This window comes from Gekko japonicus, unplaced genomic scaffold (genome assembly GCF_001447785.1).
Source record: "Gekko japonicus isolate JY-2015 unplaced genomic scaffold, Gekko_japonicus_V1.1 scaffold169, whole genome shotgun sequence".
NCBI classification, from domain to species: domain Eukaryota; kingdom Metazoa; phylum Chordata; class Lepidosauria; order Squamata; family Gekkonidae; genus Gekko; species Gekko japonicus.
Genome location: NW_015161951.1, coordinates 708,959 through 733,992, shown reverse-complemented (window position 1 = coordinate 733,992; position 25,034 = coordinate 708,959). Strand labels below are relative to the sequence as shown.

General features: G+C 44.1%; 1 protein-coding gene across 1 annotated transcript in view; it reads right to left on the bottom strand.

Annotated features, from left to right (window-relative positions):
- Positions 1–18,104, bottom strand: part of ARNTL2 (aryl hydrocarbon receptor nuclear translocator like 2) — a 69,907-nt gene extending 51,803 nt beyond the window's left edge. Inside the window, exons 1-2 of the mRNA XM_015429437.1 lie at positions 17,778–18,104; positions 4,885–5,029 (exon numbers count right to left, since the gene is read on the bottom strand). Of these exons, the coding sequence (XP_015284923.1) occupies positions 4,885–5,029; positions 17,778–17,862 (230 nt within the window). The 5' untranslated portion in view covers positions 17,863–18,104. The remainder of the gene's footprint in view (positions 1–4,884; positions 5,030–17,777) is intronic.
- Between the last annotated feature and the right edge of the window lie 6,930 nt (positions 18,105–25,034).

Sequence of the window (25,034 nt, the reverse complement as noted above, 5' to 3'; positions counted from 1 at the left end):
TTAGCAGGTTTTAATTTTGTATTAGCAGGTTTTAATTTTGTATTAGCAGGTTTTAATTTTGTATTAGCAGGTTTTATTTGTATTTAGCAGGTTTTATTTTTATTTTTAGCAGGTTATATTTTTGTGGACTTTAGTTTTGGCTTTCTTAGGCATGGGGGTAAGTGCTCTGTATGTGCTTCTGGTTTAGCTGCTACACCACTGTTAAATAGGCTTTTAATAAAGATTTTAGGTTATTTTTAACTAATATTTTAAAATAAATCTCAGCATAGGGCTTTAGCTGTTCTACCTTTAACTAGGCCAGTGCTAGGAGAACAAAAAGAGGCCAGGTTTGTCTTCAAGCCATAAAACAGAGGTATAAGTAGCATATAACTTTTTAAAAAGTAGTGTGCTGTGTTGTTTGTGCTCTGACTGAACTTTGGTGAAGCCAGGCACTCCCCCACCCCCACTTTAGCTTATGTGTTTCAATTAGGGAGCTCCTGCATTCCTCCACAGGGAATCAGGCTGGTTCCATTAGAATCTAGATAGGAGTAGTTTAAAACCCTAAAACTTTTTTTAAAGTTTCCAGGCCACATCTTAAAGATAGTCTTTAAACCATAGTCAAGGTCAGTGTAGGAATTCGCTAGTTCTAAAAAACAAACCAAGAAAAAAAGAGAAAACCCAAACTGAAGCAAAGCTAGGTTACGCTCTATTGAAAAAAACAAAAACCTAGTTTTCAGGTTCCCTGAAATTCGGGTTCAATATATCCAAATCCAAAAAAATACTGAATTTCTTTCCCCTGCACACCCTTAGAAATAACTACAACTTCCTACAAAGCAAATGTGCTGAGTGAACTTGGACTGGACACACACCTCATTGGCTTGTTGTTATTCCTCCTCTAAAAAAGTTCCCATTGCTTTCTTACTGAGAAAGACTGGATCATGATGTCATGAATACAGTGAAAACGGGGAGGAAACCCAGTTGCACCCAGGAGAGCCCTGGCATAAAGAGCCCAACAAAACACACACACACTGTAGCAAGGCACACAAAAGCTCATACCTTGAACAAAACTTTGTTGGTCTTAAATGTGCCTGGTATTTCTCCCGTGTGATTGAGGCAGCCCAGCAAAGCAAGCTCTCCCTCGTTCCCTCCCTCCCTCCCTCCCTCCCTCCCTCCAGGGAGGATTCTCAAGCCATGGAAGGGCAGAAAGGCTTCCCTTTGTCCCCTGTATACAACGGAGGCAGCTTGGCCAGGAAGCCAGCTTTGGCTGTTCCCTCCCTCCCCCCCAGGAGGAGGAGGGGGAGGAGCCTCAGCCAGTGCTTTACCAGACACTCTCAATCGCACAGGAGAGGCTTGCCTATCTATCTATCATGTTCAATTAAGAGAGTCTGGGAAAGCAAGCTGCAACATAGCAGAAGAACTGAAAAGGAAGCTGGAAACAGTCAGGTCCCTGCGGGCCGGATTGGGGCCCTCCGACGGCCTGATATGGCCTGTGGACCACATGTCTGACAGCCCTGCTGTAGAGTTCCACAGGGCGCAATTCTATCCCCCATCCTTTTCAATCTCTATGTAAAGCCCTTAGGAAAAATCATTCATAGGTTTGGTTTTGGTTGTCATCAACATGCAGTGACACCCATATATATCCTTATCAAGTCTCCTGGTGATGCAGTAGAGTCCTAAATCACTGCCTGGCTGCTGTGGTAAATTGGCTAAGAGCAAACAAATCAAAACTAAACTCTGTCCCTGACCTAGATAGCCCAGACAAGCCTGATCTTGTCAGAACTCACAAGTTAAGCAGGGTTGACTCTGGCGAGTACTTGGATGCGAGTCCTCCTTGAAATACCAGCAGTCGGGGGCAGGCTTTATTCAGCCACCTCTCTGAATATCCTCCAGGACCTCAGTAGGGGTCAGTCACCAGAGGTCATCATGACTTCCAGGTGCACACACAGTCACCAGAGATTGCCATGACTTCCAGGTGTATACACACTCACACATGAACATGTTAAAAAATAATATTTGCAAAAAGAAAAAAGGCTTTCTACCTCCTCAGCCTAGTCCAAAAGATGGCCCCTACATTGTTACTGCTGATCTGGTCACCTGGATCCAAGTTGCAGTAACATCGAGACTAGACTACTATAACAGTACATTGGACTCCCCTCAAAATCAATTTGGAAACTCCAATGGGTGCAGAACGCCATGCCACGGCTATTATCGGGAGCTAGACAGAGCACATATATTACTGTCATTCTACAGTCACTCCACTGGCTGCCCGTTACTGGGCTCAATCTGAGGTATTGGCTGTCACACAGAAAGCCCTTCATGGCCTTGGATACTCATATCTATGAGACTGCCTCTCCCTCTATGCACTGCCATGACCACTTGGGTCCTCTAAGCAAGGTATTCTGCAGGTTCCAACCTGCAATTGGGCAAAATCAACAACTCCCTGTACATGTGTCTCCTCCGCTGTGGCCCCAACTTTGCAGAATAGTCTACCTGATGAAGTCAGGAAGGCTCCCACCCTCATGGTTCCTGTAAACTATGCAAAACTGAATTATTCAAGGGGGGGTTTCTACACAGGCAATAGACTTGCACTGTACTAAATGATTCACAAAGTTACTTAGAAAAATTATTAGGGACTGTGGTCTATACTGAGAGCCAGTTTGGTGTAGTGGTTAGGAGTGCAGACTCTAATCTGGGACAACTGGGTTTAATTCCCCACTCCTCTGCATGCAGCTGCTGGTGTGACCTTGGGTCAGTTACAAGTAATTTCAGACCTGTACTCTCACAAGCAGTTCTCGAAAGAGCTCTCTCAGCCCCATCTATCTCACAGGGTATCTGTTGTGGGGACGGAAGGGAAAGGAGATTGTAAACCGCTCTGAGACTCCTTTGGGTAGCGAAGGGCAAGGTATAAATCTCCTCTTCCTCCTCCTCTTCTTCTTGTATAGCGTGAACTTATATATGGAATTTTGCATCATTTAATGTGCCATGTTAATACTTATGCTTTTCTTTAGTTGTTTTTACATTTCTGATTGGTTCTACAACCCTAACTGTATTGTATTGTTTATTGAATGTCCCATTCTATTGATTGCATTGACTCACTGTTTCACTTGCCTTGAGTCCATGAGAAAGGCAGACTATAAATAACATAAATAAATAAAACAAATTTGATTTTATCCCACTGTTCCTATAAAGGAGATCTGGGAACAGGAAAAACCAGAGAGTGCTAGCAAATGAATGTCCTGCTAGCTAGGTGGCAGCAAGCAAGCAGCAACCAAGCTCCATATAGGTTGAAACCCCCCCCCCCCAATCCTGCAGTATTTTGCTTGGAATGGGGCCACAGGCATTCCTCACAGAGAAGGAAATTAGGAAGATCCATCTGGCAGAGCTAGCAACGGATGACTTTGTATTTAGTCTGCACAGGCCAGAGACTCAAGCCAAAGGGCAGTTGGCCTCCGCAGTCATTTTGGCAGACCTGGACTAGCCCAGATTTTTGTTTGTGTGTTTGTTCAGCTTATTTTGTAACTTGCAATTTTTGTCTTCATAAGTCTCTTTGAGTCCCTCCCAGAAGCAACCCTAAAAATATTTAAATAACGAACATACTTGTCTTACACCCTGAACAACAATTACAGATATTATTTGTAGATGGCAGATGTTATCCAAAGGTTTTTTCCTACAAAAGCCCAGGACAACTGACCCCAAAAGACCCTCCATACAATTAACATTACATGAATCTGTTCATGCCTGGCTTTGAGCATACTAGAAGTGTCTACTTTCACTCCTTCTGTCATAGGCTGGACTAGGACTACATTCGAATTATGAGTCATAATCTTCAACATTTGCTACTGCCTTTATTGGGTTTGCCAAGTTGGCACAGCACTTAACCCCCCCCCCGACTTGATCCAAGTAGTTTACTGTACTTCCAGACATACAAGCCCATTTCTGATATGCTCTACTCTGCCTCAGTCCTTAACTGCCTACCAGCTTCACCGTACCACTACCTTAAGTGCCCGGCCCAATAACCATCCCTGCCCTTCCTCCCTCACTCTCTGCCCATCAGGCAGCTGGTCCCAAATGACACTCAGCCTCAGTACTTCTCATTTTTCAGTAATCAGGGTTTTGTATTATAACACCCATATTTTCTAGTTATTGCTACCAAATATGTAATCCTAAACTCTTCACAGTTTCTTGTAAGTTTATTAAAGCGAAACAAATAGGGTTGCCAGGTCTGGGTTGGAAAATACCTAGAGACTTTGGGGGTGGATCCAGGAGAGGGAGGGGTTTGGGGAGGGGAGGGGTCTCAGCATGGTACAATGCCATAGAGTCCACCCTTCAAAGCAGCCATTTTCTCCAGGGGAGCTGACCTCTGTCAGCTGGGGATCAGTTGCAAAAGCGGGAGATCCCCAGGCCCCACCTGGAGGCCAGCAACCCTAGACAAAAAAGTGTTGTAGTATCTAAATCAATATGGGGTGACCCAAGTCATCATAATCACAACAAAAAGCTAACTTCTAACCCCTAACCTAACTTCTCCCCATTTCTCATAATTTCATTATTGCTTTAAAAAACTCTATTCAAAATACTGGAGGCGGTACAGAAACCAGCTGGTTGTAAAATTAAATTACCTTCCACCATTGAATTATGTAAAGTTAACATACAAACAAGCAATTACATTAATTTCACATGCATATATTTTTATGTTATACAACAAAACATTCTGATGTGAAATACGTTTTGCAGAGAAACACTACCATCAAATAACTGCTGAAAATACTAGTTGTCAGTGAAATTCTAGTTGTCATGGTGACCTGGCGCCTGGGACTCACTGAGTCCTGGGTTAATACATTTAATGAAGAGAAGCTTGTATGATCCCGTTCCCTTACAGTGATGCAAAATGTAAACCATCTCACTTACTGTTTATCAGAATCGCTTCCTTTGCGTTTCCTTGGAAACTCCACCACAAACGTATTGATAGAACTGGAATCGGCAAGCTTTGCTATAGGAGTCATAAGGCCTGACGCAACAGAAACACACTGGGTTCCTTCCATTTGAAAATTATCTGTGAATAAAGAAAGCATATCTAAGGTGAAGGAGGCAGAGTTCTGTTCTATTTATTTTCGCTAAAATGAAAGGAAGAGACGCAAATCATGCCAAAGAATGCAGCTCAAACAGGTGGTCCTAATATAGGTTAGAAAACATAAAACAGAGCTCAACTGTCACAAACACCAGCAAACAAGTGCTTCATGCTGCCCAAGTCACATTTTTAGCCACTACAACATACCTGGCAATAGATGCAGAACAAATTATTGTCAGTATCATTCTAGGGAGGTATCCAAGATTTGATCACTTGCACCTAAACAGCATGATAAAAAGTAGAGACATCACCCTGCCAACAAAAGTCCGCATGGTCAAAGCAATGGTATTCCCAGTAGTCATGTATGGCTGCGAGAGTTGGACTATAAGGAAGGCCGAGCGCCGAAGAATAGATTCTTGTGAACTATGGTGCTGGAGAAGACTCTTGAGAGTCCCTTGGACTGCAAGAAGATCAAATCAGTCAATCCTAAAAGAAATCAACCCTGACTGTTCACTGGAAGGCCAGATAATGAAACTGAAGCTCAAATACTTTGGCCACCAAATGAGAAGGGAGCACTCACTGGAGAAGACCCTGATGCTGGGAAAGATTGAAGGTCAAAGAAGACGGGGACGGCAAAGGATGGGATGGTTAGACAGTGTCATAGATGCAACGAACATGAAATTGAGCAAACTTCAGAGGACGGCGGAAGACAGGAAGGCCTGGCGTGATCTGGTCCATGGGGTCGCGAAGAGTCAGACTCGACTGTGCGACTGAACAACAAAAGGGAGACCCGGCAGCGAAAAGGGAAAGTTTGTGCTCTATGTCACCTATCATTATTCCCTTAATATCGTTATGGCGATGTATTACCTTGGGTAGTGGTTCCATGGATAAGATGAAAAGGAGGGGAGATAAGGGACAATCTTGAAGGGTGCCCCTTACAGTAGAAAAGTACATCGTTTACCTTGACCTAGAGATGTGAAGGCCTGGGAAAAAACCGGAAAAAATAGGAAAAAAACTGTTTTTTCCCCGTTTTTTTCCTGAAGCCTTTTTTGTTTTTTTCCAAAAAATTGGAAAAATTGAAAAAAGAAAAAAAAAAGATTATGGAACATTTTATTTTAACATGATGAATAAAATATTTTAAGACAAGGTGTTCAAATATTTTCCAAATCATTTCTACAATAGATATATATGGTATCAGATTGATCTAATTTCTGTGCACTGAGGACAAGCAAGTCCTAGGTTACAAACTGAACCCTCCAATGCAAGAACAAGATGCCTTTCTTCCTTTAGGAGGTGCTATTGTCACGAGAAAAGAAAAAGGTTTCAGTTTTGTTTTTGCATGTGGGCGGGTATTCTGTTTGTAATACCTGTTTGGATACACTATATTTTTAATATGCTAGTTGTGATAATTTCATGCCAAGTAAAAATGTCCATAGTCATATTTTATGTTCCTAAAGTAACAGAATGACTTTCAATCTAGAAAAGACAAAAAAACGGCTAATGTAGCTTTTTTTTCAATTTTTCCGAAAATTTCTGTTTTATCCCAAAACTAACTGGGGTATTTTCCCGAGCTTCAAAATTTCCGGAAATTTTACATCTCTACCTTGACCTGAGCAAGGTTTCTCCTTATCGGGAGCTTGAAGAGCTCTTTGTTGATTAGGTCCCAAGCACAATATGGTAAGGAGTTGAAGGAGATAAGGCTTTTTGATCATATCAAAAGCTTTTTGCATATCTAGGCTGAATAATAATGTCTCAGTTCTAGTTATTTTACAATGTTGAATCACAATAAAAGTTCTTCTTGTACTGTCAGATATATTTTGACCAGGCATAAAGCCCGTTTGATCCAATTTTATGTGTTTAGTAATAACATTCTTCCACCTATTCACCAAAATAGATGTAAAAATCTTATAATCATTATTTAAAAGTGCTATAGACCTATATGAGGCCGGATTTACTGGGTCTTTCTCTGGTTTGTTATTGGAACCAATGTAGCATACAACCAAGATGGAGGAGTAATGCCAGTTGAAGGGCCGGTGCCAGGAACACAGGTGGACCTTTAAATTAAACACCTTGATCCCTAATGGTTTAAATACTGATTTTGATTTAAAGTTGTTTCAGTATGGAAAACTAATGAAGGAGAATTGTTGAAACTCTATTTCAGTGAGTATGTATGTACTGACAACTGGGGATAACAGTTAATATGTTGTAATATAGTAAATATGACATGGAAATATAATTTTCAGTTCACAGCTAAAGAGTACCAGGTATCTGAAGAAGCGTAACGTGAACGCGGCAGTGAAGCCAGCCGTGTATAGCTGTACTCACATATGACGTGGAACTATTGCACTCCTGAAGTTTTTTATACGAAGGAATTGTGGACTCTAATTGTATTCGACCTTTGTATCAAGTACTTTTTGTTCCTAGCTCTGTAATATATATATATGGGTTCTTTAACAAAGATTTCAAAATGTTTGAATTGTTTCATACAATATAATTTTTCTGCTTATGTTCGTAATTCATTCACTGAGTGTCTTTATATTTATACAACCACCTGGAGGTTGGCAACCCTAAAAACTTGAGGGGTTTAAAACTACCAGGACACTGTCAACCAACAGTCTTAGGCAACTGGGATATGGTTCCCCGAGGATAAATGGGAGGCAACTCCATCTGCTCAGAGGGATTTTTCTTTACTATCCTGTCTCATGCACCAAAGCTGCATGTGTTCCAATGCATAGCATTTGTCACAGTTAAGGCTTAACTCAGCTTTTAAATCACTTGAAAGGTGATTTAATCGAGATGATCACACACACACACACACACACCAGAAGGAACATCGTATATGCTGTACTTACTCCTGGAGAAACGGCCACTCTCTTGTGCTGCTGTTCAGCGTGAGAAAATGAAAGCAACCCTTCTTCTCTTAAATAGCAGGCAGGAAAGGTAAAAATGAAAATAAAAGTATTTAATCGTTGCCCCACTTCAAAAAGGGGGGGGGGATGCAAGTGTATGTGGAAATTATTTCAAAACTGACTTGTTTGCAAACTAGAGACTTCGGGAACTTGCAACAGAAGTGAAATCTAAAGCAGAGCAGAACTTGAAACCGAGGAAGGGGTTGCTCCTTGATGTCGCTGCACTGTTCTTCAACTACTCTCCAGCTCTGTGGCAACTCTCAGACAGCCTCACCTACCTCACAGGGTTATTGGGAGGAACAAATGAGGGAGGGGAGGGAGGACCTTGGGGTTCTTTAGTGGGATAAAAAAAACCCCGCACCAGATAGAGATCCCTTTCTTTTGCTGGTTGCTGTATTGCTGTTTGTAAACCTTTGGGGATATTACAGTGGCATAAAAGTGCGTTTATGTAAAAAAAAAAAAAAAGAGCCATACACTTCAAAGGTATCCAGCCATTGCCTCATTCATAACATCTTTAGAGACATAACATCTTTAGAGACATAACTCCAACAATGGGCAAGCAGAAAATAAATAAAAGTGCGTTTATGCAAAAGCTCTGCCCTGAGCCTGAGGGCATCCCGCACACTCCCTCAGCGCCCCTGGCAGTTGCCCCCACTTCTGGGCATGAGACGGGTGTTTCGAAGTAATTTGACAAGCCATCAAGTAGCAAATCCAAATACAGAGGGGAGAAGATGCGGGGGTGGGTGGGTGTTGCAGATAGAAACTTAACTGCTCCAGGTAGAGTTTTCTTTATAACAGGAATTTACAACGAAAGCATTCTCCTTTATGGATATAATAGATTAGATTTCACAACTTAATTCAGCAGAATGGTAGTGTTTAAGGATCTCCGACCCATTTTATTACAGTGAGCCAAATTGGATGTTTGTGCTTTTAAAAGGAAAATGGTTGTGACATGAAGATATATAATTTTTTAAGTAAGAAGGGGGGGGGTGGTTGTAGAAGCAATAGAGTGCCCTGAGAGAGAGTTGGGGAGCGGACCATTCCAGCAGCACGCCTATCCGCCAGTGGCCGAAATGCTCTGCGGCCAGCCTGGCAAGGGTGGTGCAAGTGAACGAGGGGCCTTATAGTTCTGCTCTTTCTTGTCCTTCCTTTGCAAACAAAAGTTATGCTCTTTCTTGTCCTTCCTTTGCAAACAAAAGCTTGGCATCTGAGAGGGTAATTGATGGATCTGAGCCAGCTCCTCTCTCCATTTGAATAAGACCGGGCCGAGGTGGCCAGGGACTCTGCTGGGGAGGCGAAGGGGCTGCCAAACAAACAGACAATGCTGGGGGGAGGGCGTCCATGGGGGGGAAGAGGCTTGGGTGCACGTCTTTGGCAACTGCCTGGTCGGGTCAGCCCAGTGGTCCAGTGAGTTCAGCATCCACCAGCGGCCAGCCAGAAGGCTACCGGCAAGCCGGCAGTGGGAAGGTGGCTGGGGAGCGGCACAGCCACAACACCGGGACTGCCCAGCTTGTTTGACTCCCTCCCCCAGGCAGCTGGGCGTGTCTTGTCTGCCCCCACGGTGCTCGTGGTTCTCTCAGCACCTCTGCAGCCTGGCCAAGCAGGCCAGGGAAAGGTTGCTGAGCTCCGCAAGCACCTGACTTCTGCCGCGATCGAGGGGGAAAGGCGCAGAGCCTCCCCTGCTGAAGCAGCCAGCCAGCCTCTCCCCCATCTCTGTATGTGTGGTGCACGCTTAGCAGCTGGACTGCGGCCAAAAACCCCTCCCCCTGGATCCGTGTCTCCCAGGCAGCGTCGTCGTTATGCGCCCTGAGAGAAAGCCCCAGCCAGAACCACACTAAGCAGGTTGCCTTTGGCTACAAGCAGAAGGCCTCGTGGATCACTCGCTCACTCAAAAGGGGTGAGGGCTGGGAGAAGAGAAAAATGGCTTGCTGCCGGTCTCGGCAAACTTGTGATGTTCACATTGCCAGGGTGGAAGATGCAGGGCCCTTCTCAGGTTGAGAAATGCGTGCCCGTAATTGTAGCAACCAACCTGCCTGCCATTTCCAGCTGTGCCTTTGTGATGCTCTAGGGCAGGCGGGAGTGCTGTGAAGGGTTTTTGGTGAGGGAGAGGCAGAGCGGGGGCAGAGCGGGAGCAGGGTGGCAGGCCAACTGCCTAACCCCGCCTTATGGACGATCCAGCCCTGGCTAGTTAAGAGTATAGAATTACACACAAGGGCTAGATATTTAGATAATATAGTCTTAAATGCTTTATAAAATTTGGCTGGATATCCATGTTCCCCTGTGACAGAATTATTTTTCACACAAGATATTGCATCTAATACTTCTTTTTCTGTTACAGGAAGGTTTAACATTTCCTTAACCTGGGGGGAAATCGAAGAAATAGCAGTGTGGTTCAATAATTTTTTTTTAATCTCATCTCCCTTTTCGCTGACGATGTATTGTTGTATATTACATCTCCTACTGAATCTATTCCTCCCTTGTTCTCTCTCTTCTGAACCACTTTGGTAGAATTTCTGGTTTAAAATTAAATGCACAAAAATCAGAAATATATCCAACTAATTTATCTCAGGATACTGTTCTAGCCCTTAAAAAGGCTTTTCCTTTTACTTGGATCACTGACAGTTGGAAGTGTCTGGGTGTTAAAATACCAATTGATCTCGCCAAGACACTGAAATATAATTATGATGCATTGTTCCAAGACATCTCTAACAAATTGACCCAATGGAATAAATTACACCTTTCATGGGAAGATAGACTGGCAATTCTTAAAACATTTGCCCTTCCTGAATTTCTTTATCTTATTCAGACGATACCTATTGAACTTCCAGATTCCAAAATGGCAAAATGCAAGAAGTCTTTCAACAGTTTTTTCTGGGGTGGGAGGAAAGTGAGGATTCAATTCCATACTTTATGTAGACCCATTAAAATGGGAGGCCTATACATGCCCAATTTAAAATTCTACTATTGGGCTGCTCAACTTGTTCAATTGATGCAAATTTTGCAAACTAGCCCGAAATAAAAATGGGTGGCTATAGAATCAGTCTATAATTCACCTTTCTCAATGCCAGGGACAATATGGTCAAAACCAAATTTTAGATCACATACAGTTGCCTCAAACCCAAAAAGTTATGGGGGAAAATAGCAGTGCTATGTAAAGTGAGCCTGGATATATATGTAGATTTATTATTTATGGGTGTATTGGGAATCCATAGAAGTGAGAAACAAAATCAGGATATCTTCAAAGTAATGTTATTAGCAGCGCATGCAGTGATTGCATATGGTTGGAAGGAGAACTCAAAATGGACTTTAGAAAAATTGGAACGAATATTTATATGAATATATACAATCGGACATATTGGAATGTTTAAAGCAAGATAAGATATGGAGTGTAAAAATGAAGGAGATAAAAAAGAAATGGTCAGTATACTTTAAATGGGTTTATAAAGGGGAAGCCAACAGGGGTATACTTGAAAAGTTGGAAAGAATGTGCTCATGGTTGAAAATGTAATTTGAATAACATGATGGTGGCCACCTTAGGGGGGGAGGGAGAAAATAGGGGGGGAGTATCAAAAAGTTGGAACTAAACTGTAATGTAATAACAATATTGGGATACAATAAAAAAAATTGGGGGGGAAAAAACCCCAATTTTGAGCAAAACTCTTAAAATCTGGGATAGACTTAGAAAGAGATTAATCTCTCTACTATCACTGGTTTTAAACTTTTCTTTCTTGTCATGGCAAGGGGCAGGTCTTGATAAACCTATTCAATGGTTCAAAGACAATGCAGTGTTAACTAAGGCAGAGGTGGAATCAATATTACATAAGCCAGTTCACTGGTTTCAATATCTTCAAATCCATAATATCATGTTGGAGATCAACCCCAGGAAATACACCCTTAAACCTTTTACTGTTTTTGAGACCATTATTGACAAATATGGCTCTAATACAAAAGCTCTTCTCTCACAGATTTACAAAACTATTTCAAATACTTATATTTCATCTCCTCCACCATATGAAAACAAATGGGCAAAAATCCTCCCAACTGATTTGTCTTTAGAGCATTGGGACGAGATATGGTGTTCCCCATCTAATTCATCTCCGATTTTCAGCATTAAAACTCAATTTTTTAAACACATAGCAAATTGGCATATGACACCCAGTCGTCTCCATAGGATTTATACTAACCATACTCCATATAGTTGGAAAAAATTTGGCCAGCTGGGAACATCTATGGTGGGAGTGTCAGGAGGTGGCATACTTTTGGTCGGAAGTCAGGAATCGAATCGTAGAATGGTCGGGAGTGAATATCCCTTTTAATCCTGAATTTTTGCTTTTAGACCGCTGGCCAGATATCCTGGTGCAAAAATGAAAGAGAGTGTTTATTTCTCTGCTGGTAGCTGCAGCCAGGCACACCATTGCCATTTGCTGGAAAGACTCAGCTAAACTCACACATGAAGCATGGTATGATAGGATTTGGGAAACATTCATATCTCAAATAACCCCAAACTTCTTTTTTTTAGGAGATTCTCTATTAACTACAACTAACCGTATGCATAACTACTGGGATCCAGTTATTGCTCATTTTAAGTCCAACAATGTTATACCAAATCGATTTTATTACAAGATATGACTGTTTACATAAATGTGTTTCTTCTATTCCTTATCAATACTGACTGGGTATTTCAGACATTGGTTGCAGAATAAAGGATTGTCAGGTTTTTATAATTTTCTAAACTACAAAATATTGAAGTTATTACTACATTATTGTGCAACCTTCTTTGTAAACTCAGTTTGAATATAGGTTTAATGATGTATAAGTTTATCTCACACTCTGTTTGTAATATTTGATTCGCAATTCATTATGTTTGTTAAAGTTCTGAAAATTCAATAAAAATTAAATTGGGAAAGAAGAAAGGGAGACCCAAACGCCATTTCGGTTTGGGAATTTTTTGTTTGAGGTTCAGCTCAGGATCACCCCGAGCCCTGAACAGAACCAGAATTTTTCAGTTTGTGTCCATCCCTATTCACTCATGTTACAATACAGGGCACATCCCTGCATCATGCCGAGAGGGCATCATTATCCCAATATATAAAACTGCCTCTAGGGTTGACCCAACTAATCATCATCCTATCACTTTGCTGTCTATATTAGGGAAGCTTTACACTTCCCTTCTGCTGGACAAATTGCAAGATTGGGTGCAGGTTTCTAATATTCTTCGTCCAGAGAAAATTGGTTTCTGGCCAAGCCACAGTACATTATATATTTTGACAGGGCTTTTTGTAGCAGGAACTCCTTTGCATATTAGGTGACACACCCCTAATGTAGCTAATCCTCCAAGAGCTTACAGTAGCCCCTGTAAGAAGAGCTCTGTAAGCTCTTGGAGGATTGGCTACATTAGGGGTGTGTCGCCTAATACGTAAAGGGAGTTCCTGCTACAAAAAGAGCCCTGTATGATATTTTGATGCTGGTCCACCCCAGGGGCTGGAGAGAAAAGACAAAATCACCTGCTTATAATATACTTCTGAAATGGCACACAAGAGGCTTTGGAAATTTCAAAATAAACAAAATATTTTATTTAACTTGGAGTGCGAAAGGTCAGGTGGAATCAGGGATAGGATATATGAAGTGAGCAGATAATAAAAACCTGAGGTAATTTTGTAATCACACTAAATCCAGATAATATGTTACCAACAAGCAAGTGTTATTGCTTTTCAACAAACTTTGAAACTTTGAGGAGAGAGGCTTTCTTTTCAGTGTCCGCTTAAACACTCAAACACAGGTTCCTGAGTTTCACTGACTCTTAAGATTTAGAAGGCAGGAACATACAACCAAGTTCCCAAAATCCTTCTTTATACACAGACCAGGGATCACTCCTCGTTTTAGAGCTATTTCCCTTTCCATTGGGCAAGGATTACTTCTCTTGACCAGAAGCTTTGTCCCTTTTCAGCTTGAATGGGGATCCACTCACTCCTTCAGCCTCTTTTCCAATCTGCAGACACTGCTAAACTGTCTCTTCTTCAACTGTCAGTTCCCAACTGTCTTTCTTAACTGACGCTCAACAGAATTCCTTTTGAACTGCCTCTTACTCACAGATTCTCAAATTTTGTTAGAACGTTACCCCTTGACAGTCCATCTCACCTGCATTGCAGGCCATGCTTCATGCCCTTGTAAGCCGCCCTGAGCCCGCTTGCGGGGTAGGGCGGGGTAAAAATATTTAAAAATAAATAAATAAAATAAGCTTCCATCTGTGGCAGAAGCAAGGTGAGCTGCTACAGTTACTCCTCCTAAAATTTCCCCTTTCCTCTGTATATAAGATATAAAGGTTTGTCTATATCATCACAACCCAGGAAGGGTTGTGGTGTGATCAGGGGTCTTGTTGTAGAAAAAGAGCTGCCGGAGCTCATTAGCATAACTCATTAGCATAACTTATTTGCATATGCCACGCCCCCTGACATCACCGGAAGTGACAGAAGGCCACACCCCCTGACATCACCGGAAGTGTGTCAGAAGGCCCGGCTACTTACCCTCCTGCTTCATCCTCATTCCCAAACGGAATGAGGATCGAAGCAGAGGGCGGGGTAAAGAAGGGGGCGGGGCTTCACCACGTGACCGCCCCGCCCCCTAGAGGTTCTCTTCCGGAGCTCCGTACCTGAGAGCTCCCCCCCGACTAGAGCCCTGGGTGTGATATAGTTAAGGGGATGGTACATCCCACAAAAACTGACATTACTGTTTCAAAGTCTGATAGTATATACAGTAGCAGATCCAGCAAGTAGAACAATTTGTGACTGGTTCCCCCTACAGCTTTAGAGTGGTTCCTGAAATCCTCCCCACAACTACCTACACAAAGAAGACCCATCCTGTGTTCAGTTAAATGGGTTTAATCATGTGCTGTTCTGACCTATTCATGCTGGTAGAACAGGGAAGAAGATTATACCCCAGCAGGCCTTCCCAAAACAGGGTATCTTAGATGACTACGAGCTTTATCTAGATAATTGCTTTGTTTAAGTTTTTATCTCTCCATCTGCCTTTATGGGATTCTGAGTCTTGCCTGACTCTTCAGTTAGATCTGTACTGTTTCCAAAAGCAATCCCTCATCCTTGCTCTTTTTGAAGTCAGCACATTTCTTTGCTTTTATCTGGAATAAGCTGTTGTTACATTTCCCTTTTGAACAACTGCACACAACTAGAAACCCCTCAGGACTGCTAACATACAGAAGCAAGGAAAGAGTCGACCCTGCTTTCCACATAAGTTTGTTCTTTTCCTGCCAGAGCCCATACAAGGTGTGTTGAGTGACCCAACGGCAGGGATGTAGTCTTTATACACACAATCCTGCAGCTGATAGCAGCAGAAAGAAATTCCTTCCCCCCATTTCTAGGGGGTTCCAGCTCATTTTATCCTACATCTCAACATTGAGGCAAAACCTCTTCCCAGGTTATCATACACCTCAGCTGTGGAATACCCTCCCCCTCCAGCCATTTGCCTGGTGCCAGACCCAATAAGCTTTTAAAGGCAGGTAAAGATGTCTCTGTTCAGTCATGCTGCTTTTTAACTGGTTGTTGGGAGTGATTACTTATACTGTTAGTTTTACTTGTTACTTTACTTATTGTCTTGGATTGGTCAGATAATTTACATTTTAGAGTTGATTCTTTCTCTGCCATTCTGCTTCTGTTTAAAATTGTTGCCTGCTTTTATACGGTTTGTAGAGACTGTTCTCCAGTAGGGATGGGCACGAACCAAACCACAAAGCAAAAGTCGTGATGTATCTTGCCCCATTTGTGGTTTGCAAACTGAAGCTCGTGATGGGTCTACTGTCACAAACTTTTAAAGCAGTTCATGGATAGAGCAGAAAGCAAGGGTTTAAAGGGACTGCACATGACAGCCCCAAACAGCTAAGTGAAAAGGAGCATGCTGCTCCCTACCATTCAGCTATTTCTCAGACTTTCTGCAAACCCTGTTTAAAGGGACTGTGGCCCCTTTCAATGGGGTTTGTGGGACCACAAACCAGTTTGGTTCATGAACAAACCTCCTGGTTCGTGGTATGGACACAAAGCAACACAAACTGCATTACTAGGTGATAGTGCTCAGCAAAAACACCAAGGGAAGCCCAACCTGGCCCCAACTGGATGAAAATGCTTGCTAGCAACTCATCTCCTTGTTCTGTGGTTCTGTGGCTGAGAATGTGTGTCCAGACCAAGTTCACCCAGCACATTTGCTATGTAGGAAGTTGTAGTTATTTCACTGGGGAAGACTATAGTTTTGTAGACAAACACATGTCTCTCAGTCTGTGTCAGGATGCCTTCTCATGTTCTTGACCAGCATATGAAGCAACTTATGTACAAAAGCTTGCATTGCCCAGCCATTTCATGTCTTCCCCTGGGTCCTAGGCTCAGAACACTGAGCATGAGATTTCTGTAATGAATGTCAATAAATCAAAAGTAGGTATGCAGCTTACATATACACACCTGAACAGCATACTCAAGATTGCTACAGCACAGACATTTTATAGCAATAATTCAGAGCAAGAGGTGTCAGTTATCAGAAACTGTTAAATAGAAAAAATATTGCAAGAGTGCTAGTGTTTTAACCACGTTTTATTTAAAGTTTTTTAAAAATTTCATTGTGTTTGTCTGTGTCCTTTATTAAGTTTATATCTCCACTACCTGGCATTACATTTTATGACACACATGGCCTGGCCCCAAAAGATCTCATTTATATCAGATCTGGCCCCCATAACAAATGAGTTCGACACCCCTGATCTATACAATGCCAAACCCTAACCTGGTTAGCCCAGACTAGCTCATCTCATCAGATCTCAGAAGCTAAGCAGGTTCAGCCCTGGTTAGTACTTGGATGGGAGACCACCAAGGAAGTCCAGGGTTGCTACCCAGAGGCAGACAATGACAAACCACCTCTGTTTGTCTCTTGCCTTGAAAATGTTAGGAAGTTGTCATAAGTTAGATGTGACTTGGCAGCACTTTATAAGCACAATGCCACTACAAGGCCTACCATTAAATGTTCACCAGAATTCAGTAGACCAGTAAACATACAAAGTATTGTGCAGTACATTCAAACATAAAACATACAATATCTATAACAAAAATAACCTGAGATTAATTTGTGTTACTGACGCATTCAACCTTTAATTTTAGTTGGACAGCTCTAAAGGATATTTTTTTAAAAATTATACAACTGTGCCACTCTATGCAGAGCTATTTCTGTCTAAACTCATCGATTCCAAGTGGTTTAAGAATGCAGTGACTCCACAGCGGGCGCAAAGTTCCTCCAATGTAAACCCACGGACATATATAAGCTCTGGGACCCGCTGAAAATAAACTTAGGAAAATCACGAGTAGAGAGTGAATCTATTCAGGATCATCTCCCACTCGCTCCTTAGGTCCACCACCATTCCCAGAAGGTCCACCATCTCCTCGCTCTTATTCCTGAGGAGGAGAACGGAACTAGCCGCGACTCCGAGCTCCCCAGCCTTCGCACTTTAAAGCAAGAAGGGCATCCACTTGGGAAAGTAGGGCAGGCGAGAGAGAGGTCACGAGGATTACAAAGGCGAGGAAGTATCGCCGTCCGTTTGCCCCGACGGCGTCACCCTCTCACCGAGCCCCCCGGCTCCGTTCAATCCAATGCACAGCGCCTCCCGCATCCTAAGCCCACTGATTCCAACCTGCATGGCAGGATTGCCCCCACCTCCAATACACGCACGGCAGTTGCTAGCGGTGGCTGTAGACACAATAATGAGTCTCCACAAGACAATATAACGCATAGCGAAGCACAAACACAAACACACACCGCCCTCCCAGCGGCGTACTTACTTCCCTCCCCTGCCGCCACTCTCAGCCCTTCTGAGATCTCCACCGCGGCCGTTCCTCCTCCGGGCTCTTCCGCTGCCTCAGCCATGGCGAGCGCCCGCAACGAGCCCGCGCGGCGGCGGCGGCGGCGCCCCGATGCCTCAAAGGCATGAAGGAAGGCGAGCGGGCACCCTGGGCAAGCACCGACACTGCCTCAGCGAAAAGGGGGCGCGCTGGCAGAGGAAGGGAGTGAGAGAGAGAGAAGGCACGACCAGCTCGCGATCCACCACCCACCGGGGAGCACCTCAGCGCCGCCTCCCGGCTTCACTTCTCGCGAGAGAGGCCAGGAGAAAGAGGTACGCGGCCAGACTCTGTTTTAACTCGGTTACGTCGGATAGGCCCGTTTAAGATTGGGAGGCTTGGGGGGGGGGGTCACTCACGGCTACATGGAGGAGTTGCTAGGCAACGGTTGTCCGCCCCACCCGGTACGTTCCCGTGTTCACCCCCTGCCTTGACCCACCGCAGGCAGGCAGGCAGGCAGGCAGGCAGGCAGGCAGGCAGGCAAGCAAGCAAGCAAGCAAGCAAGCAAGCAAGCAAGCAAGCTCGCTCAGACGCGCGAGGCGCCGGCTTGATGAAGAGTGCACTGCAGCGCCTGCTGCAATGGCCTTTCCCCTCACTCCACCATTAAGAATATTTACGATGCGCTCTCCTGTAAGTGTACTCCATTGGACAAAATGAGACCTATTTCTTAGGATCACTCCATTGGCCACCCCAAGAAAGACCTCCGTAGGATCGTTCCACTCGCCACCCCAAGAAAGGGACAAACACTACCTCCACCTCCTATTCCTTCGCCCGCCCGCCCTCGCTGCCGCTAACATCAGAGGGATGATGATCAGCTCTAGGGTTAGGGTTGCCAGCTCCGTGTTGGGAAATTCCTAGAGATGGGAGGGGGTTGGAGACTGGTTTGGGGAGGGGAAGGGACCTCTGTGGGGTATAATGGCATAGTGTCCATCCTCCAAAGCAGCTGTTTTCTCCAGGTGAACTGATATCAGTAGTCTTAAGATCAGTTATAACTCCAGGAGATCTCCAGGCACTATCGGAAGGCTGGCAACCCTACTACTGCCACTGGGGGCTGGGAGTGAGCACAGCCCCTGTAGAGCACCATCCTTATTGTACTGCCCCAAGAAGCTGCTTGAGTGTCTTGCCCATGGGTCCATAGGCGTAATCTTCGTGGGGGCGGCGGGGCTTCAGCCCCCGCCGAAATTTTCAGGAAGGTGCTCAGCCTCCCCCGGGAGCCACCCTTGCTCCTAGCAAAGCAATGCCTCTGGCCCAGCCCCAGCCCCCCCCGGGAAATTGGCAAGTCTACACCCTTGCATGGGTCCCCTTGGCCTGACCACGGGCAGAGGTAGAAGTGCATAACTTTTATCCTTGAGGAGGTTAGGGATGTGGGTGCAGACTTTGTTTGCACTGTGAACAACCAGGTGCCAGGCACTAAGCCACCTTTATTGCCCACTGACCCATCTATATATCTGATAGCCAAGGCACCCCCCCCATGTGCAGATATCTAAATCCGCACATCGGGGGCACCTGGGGGGCAGGGAGATTTTCCTGCACATTTGGGGCAATCCCCAGATGTGCAGAAAAATCTAAAAACTTTAAAAAACTATAGGTAAAAGGTAAAGGTTTCCTTGCTCGAAAGCCAGTCGAATCCGACTCTAGGGTTGCGGTGCTCATCTCCGTTTCAAAGCCGAAGAGCCAGCGCTGTCCGAAGACGTTTCCGTGGTCATGTGGCCGGCATGACTAAACACCAAGGCTGTTACCTTCCCACCGAAGTGGTACCTATTTATCTACTTGCAATTTCTTGCGGCACCCAGGTCTCGAACTGCTGAACTGCTGAACTACTGACCTTCCACAGCCTGCAGTTCAGCATCTTAACCACTTGAGCCACCGCAGCTCCAAAACTATAGGGGGGATACTTAAATCCCCCCAAAAGCATGCATAGGGTACGCTCTGAGAAGGCGCCGCCGTTGCCACAGGGGACGGCGGGAGAAAGCTTGGCAGGCTGGCCTCGCCGCCGCTGATGGGGAGGGGGGAGGGAGAAAGCTTGGCAGGCCGGCCTCGCCACTGCCACTGGGGGGGAGGGAGAGGGGAAGGAGAAGTCTGGGCTCACATGCTGCCGCATCTCCTGCTTCTGCAGGCCGGGAGCTGTGGGGAATACTCCCCCCCCCATGAGTATCGCGGGTCCGCCTCTTGTATAGTCTAAATTCCATCGTGAGGAGCAGGTTGGTACTCATGGGCCCAGAATTCTTTTTCCCAGCTTACTATGCAGGCTCTTGGAACACTCTGGGCCAAGATGCTACTGACAGATGGCGCCATTAGGTACTGAACACATAATTTATCTGGATGAGGTTGTGCAAGCTGTGTGGTTTATGAAGCTGTTACACAATGCAATGAATGGCAGGGGGGAGCTGGGGGGTGGCCAAATTAGATGGAAACATTTTTGTTTTATTGATCTGGTGTACTTTTATCTCTCTTTTTCTCCAAGGACCTCAGAGTGGCATACATGGATCTTCCTTCCACATTTTATCATCACAACAACCCTGTGAAGATGAAACTGAGAAAGCAACTTTCTGGCCATGTAAAGTCACCCAGTGAGCGTCCATGGCCGAATGGGGATTTGAACCTGGACCTTCTAGTCTGATACTCTACACTAAGTCAGCCAAATCTGAGGATACTTAAATCCAGAGACTGGACCCATGAATGCAAAACACAGATCTTTCCACAAACCTGAAAAAATGTCCCAGGATTGTAGAAAAATCTAGAAATCTTTGAAAAGGGGGGGATTAAAACCCCCAAAATGATAAGGAGGGCCTGTAGCTATAAGAAACGGATGCCTTCCATCGCTGTTGCTGACAATGGCAATAGGCCTGGTTTCTGTCAGTAAAAGGGAGTGGGAGGGGACAGGGAACTTTCCAGGGTTGTTTTCATGGTCAGGACCAAAGACAACCACTGTGGGACTCGATACCACACAACTTGCATGACTCACCAAGGTCTGGCAGCTTGCATGCGTTGGCTCTGGAATGGGCAGGGTGCCCCCTCTTTGAAGCCTTTAGCTAAAGAGAAGATGTCTGGCTAGCCTGTGCAGGAACAGTCCAAATGTGGGGGCTGCATGAGAAGACAGAAGAAGAAAGTGTATTTCTTGCATGGATTGGTTCATGGTCAGGTTAATGATGGGGTGGAAGTTGCTGAAGTCTTGGTGAAATTTCTCCAGTGCTCCTTTCCCATTTGTCCAAATGATGAAAATGTCATTAATAAATCTCAGGTACAAGAAGGAAGTTAGCGGATGGGAGCTGAGGAAGTGCTGCATCCAGGTTAGCCATGAAAATGTTGGCATATTGTTGTGCCATGCAGGTGCTCGTGGCTGTGCCATTGATCTGAAGGAATAAATCTTAACCAAATCCGGAGTAGTTTTGAGTGAGGACAAACTGGCAGAGCTGGATGGTGAGAACAGCCATGAGGGATGTTGATGTATAGAGACTCAGCATCCGTGGTGGCCAAAATAGTGTTTCCTGGAAAACTGTTAACAGATTGTACTTTTTCGGGAAATCTGTGGTGTCTCATACATAATTGGGGGCTTTGATGGCATAAAGTCTGAGAATAGCCCCCTACAGTGATGGTGCCTATGCCTGAGACAATGTGGCTGTGGTCACACACACTAAATAATCCACTTTCAAACTGGATTTTGCCAGTTCACACAGTAAAATCCCGTTGAAAAATGCACTGAAAGTGGATTATTTAGTGTGTGTGACTGCAGCCTATGACATCCTGGGTTGCCGGGCTTGTGTATTTTGGGCAGAAGATTAAAAAATGCCTGGTCAAGGTTCTTGTGTGTCCACATAGATCTGTCCCTGTATGTGTGTGGGTAATTCCTTCATAATCCTGTTTTGTTGTTTTTTTTGGTATTCCTGAGTGGAGTCTGAGGATAGTTATTAGTAGAAAGCAGTAGTGGAGAGTTGTCTTTTGGCTTCCTGAATGTAGTCTGATTTGTACATGATAACTGCTTTTCCTTTCTCATTGTGTTTAATAATATCTGGGTTGTTTCTGAGGCTATTTACTATATGTCTTTCTGCATGGGTGAGGTTGTGTTGTGAGATACGATGTTTGTGAATCACATCAGTTTGGCTTTGATGCAAAAACATTCTATGGAGAGATCAAGTGTTGCATTATAGCTGTGGGGGGAGTCCATGTAGAGTTTTTTCCTGTAGTGCTGGATCGGTTGCAGTTGGTGGTCAATGTGTTGTCCAATGGTGGTTTGAAGAGGTGGCAGCTGTACAGCAGTAGATTGTGAATTGCTTTGTTATAACGATGTTGCCTGTTCTGCTTGAAGGCTTGATGAAAGTACTCCTTCCGATGCAGGCAGTAAAAAAGGCCTTCAAGTCACCACAGAACTGTATTTTTAGTGTGGATTTAGTGTGGCAGAAGGATAGTCCTCCTCTTAAAAGAACAGATTCCTATGCCTGGCTAAGGGTGTGTTGTGAGAGGTTGACAATATTGCTGACGGAATTGTTATTGTTGTGGCCTCCACTGTACAAGAGGCTAGACAGCTTCATGTCTTTTGTTTCTTCAGGGAGGTGAACTGTGAGTTGTAGGTAGCTTGTTTTTAAAAAAATAATCCTGGTAAATGGATTAGTTTCTTATGGAAGTGTCCAGAGAGCTTCTCGTTGATCTATTTCTGCTTGCAATATAAGACAGTGATCAGATGTATAAGAAGCTTCTTTGAGAAAGCAGAGCACAGATTTTCCCCATAGTTTGTAGGTATGACGATCAGGCAGGTTTTCCTCCCAAAAATTTGTTCCCAACTGTGACTGAGCCGCCCCAAGTAGCATGGATTTAGTTTTTGTTTTAAAAGTCTGTCTGTCCCACCCTGTCATGAAGATCTAATTTGTCTTTTAGCCCAGGAACTTGATGGGATAAGTAACAGCCCTCTTGTTTTTCCCTTTCAAATGGCACTTGAGACGGTATAACATTCAAACAGAAATAACAATTTTATTTAACAGGCAGGAATTGAATAGGTGTAGCCAGGGGCTGGAAATGCTGAGGTAAAAATTGTTGTTAATACAGATTATACTTCTTTTAACTATCAAAATAGTGTTGTTGAAGTTTATTTTCGTGGATCTTAACAGTGAGAGAGGCTTTTGAGTGAGTATTTTAGTTACAGTTACAATGTTTCTTCATATAGTTCCCTATTACTCTTCAGGTCTCCTGGAGATGGTCTCTTTATTTGTGCACCTAAACTCCCCCCCCCCCCTTTTTGGAAACCACAGTTTATTTCAATATCCCGAGGTGTCTAAATCCGATTCCCTTAATAACCAACCAGGGATCTCCTCAGAACAAAAGCCACTTTGTAACTGGGCAGGAATTATTCTTCTCCTCAGAAGATACAGCCCTTTTCTTTTGGCCTGAATGGGAGTTTCAGCATACTACCCAATCACCCTCACCAAAATCTCAGTCCCAGTTCTGGTGTCTGTGTAAAACGGACTTCAGCTTAGGCTGACCCTTAGGCATTCAGTTCTGATTCCTCCTCAGAATTGATAGAAAACAGTTAAGGCAAGGAGTCATTTCCCTTCACTCCAAAGGTGAACCTGTCTGACTCACTCTGTCAGACTCACTGACTCCAGCCGACTCTGTCAGAAGCCCACTGACTGCCTGACTTCCCAAAGACCAACTGGCCGAATGACTCCAAAAAGACCATGCCCTCAGCACTCAGCTAATCATATAGTTCTCCTCAACTGGCGCTGGCCAATCAGAGTGAAGAGGGGAAAGGGAGCAGCCTGTTACTCAAGCTCTCCATTCCAGCGAAGAGTTAATTCTTCACCTCTCAGGACTCTGAAATTGCTGCACTAAGAAAATTGTTCAGGGCAGTCCGTCACAGTATTATAAGTGAATTATAGTGGATTTTTTTATTCTCAGTCCTTTAAGTATAATATCAAGTCTTCTGCATTTGGTAAGAAAAATAATGCCAGAGTGTACCTGTGCAGGTTTTTTTGTAAGGTTGATGGATTTCCATTCCACGTGACTGAATGTGGTGCCATCCATGAAGATAGTTTCAGAGGATAGCTGTGTTGGGCTGAAGTAGAACAGTTAGATTCGAGTCCAGTAGCACCTTAGAGACCAAAATATTCAGGGTATCGAGAGTCAAAGCTTCCTTTGTCAGACAAATTATACTTGTAGTTGTATCTTTATCCCATGCTAATGGGGGCTTTACCATGCTATTACCATTTGGCAGCTTTCATAAACAGGAGGCTTGTGGCACCTTGAAGCCCAATAAGGTTTTATTTTAGCATCAGCTTTCATGGACTGTACTGGGACCTGCTCCATCTGTTCCATTATACATGCTTTAACAAAACTATTTTGGCCGACGGGAGGAATCTTCCTTATGCAGAGCACGGACATTTATGAGTGGCCACCATAGATGAAGCAGGAAGAGTCCTATAAACAGATTTTACTTTGGGTTAGGGAGGTGTTTTGCTTTTTCTATACTATTTCCCTCTTATGAATAACAGACTCAGCAACTTTAAGATCCTAAAATAATCTGTTATGTTGGCCTCTGTCCTAGCCTGTAGTTCTCTGTTCCTTTTTCTTTCCTGAAAAAGCCAGTGTGGAGTAGAAGACGACAAGATTGGATATATACCCCTCCCTTCACTCCCCAAAGTAGTCTCAGAGTGGCTTACAATCCCTTTCCCTTCCACTCCCCACAACAGACACCCTGTGAGGTAGATGGGGCTGAGAGAGCTCTCTTGAGAACTGCCCTTGAGAGAACAGCTCTGAAAGAACTTATGACTGACCCAGTGTCACACCAGCAGCTGCATGTGGAGGAGTGGGAAATCAAACCCAGTTCTCCCAGTCCACACTCAACCGCTGCACCAAACTGGCTGTCAGTAGTGGTTGCAACCTGGGTTCAAATATCTACTGAACTATAAATTCACTGGGTCACTCTTTCTCAGCCTCACCTACCTCATAGAGGATGTTGGAAGAATAAAATGAGTGGGGGAGAGATCTAAGGCAGCCATCCTGGATTCCTTGGAGGAAGAGTGAAAAATAGATGGTATCAAATTCTCCTTTCCTATGCTTGACAGCTTCTTTCTGACAGTTGTCTTGTAGAACATCTCTCTAGCGCTCTATAGGTACATTCAGATATAACAAAATAAAAACAAGCCCTGGAGATCCATGTGCTCCCCTTTCTTCCCTTGCACATTGCTCAGAAATGGGAGAATTATACAT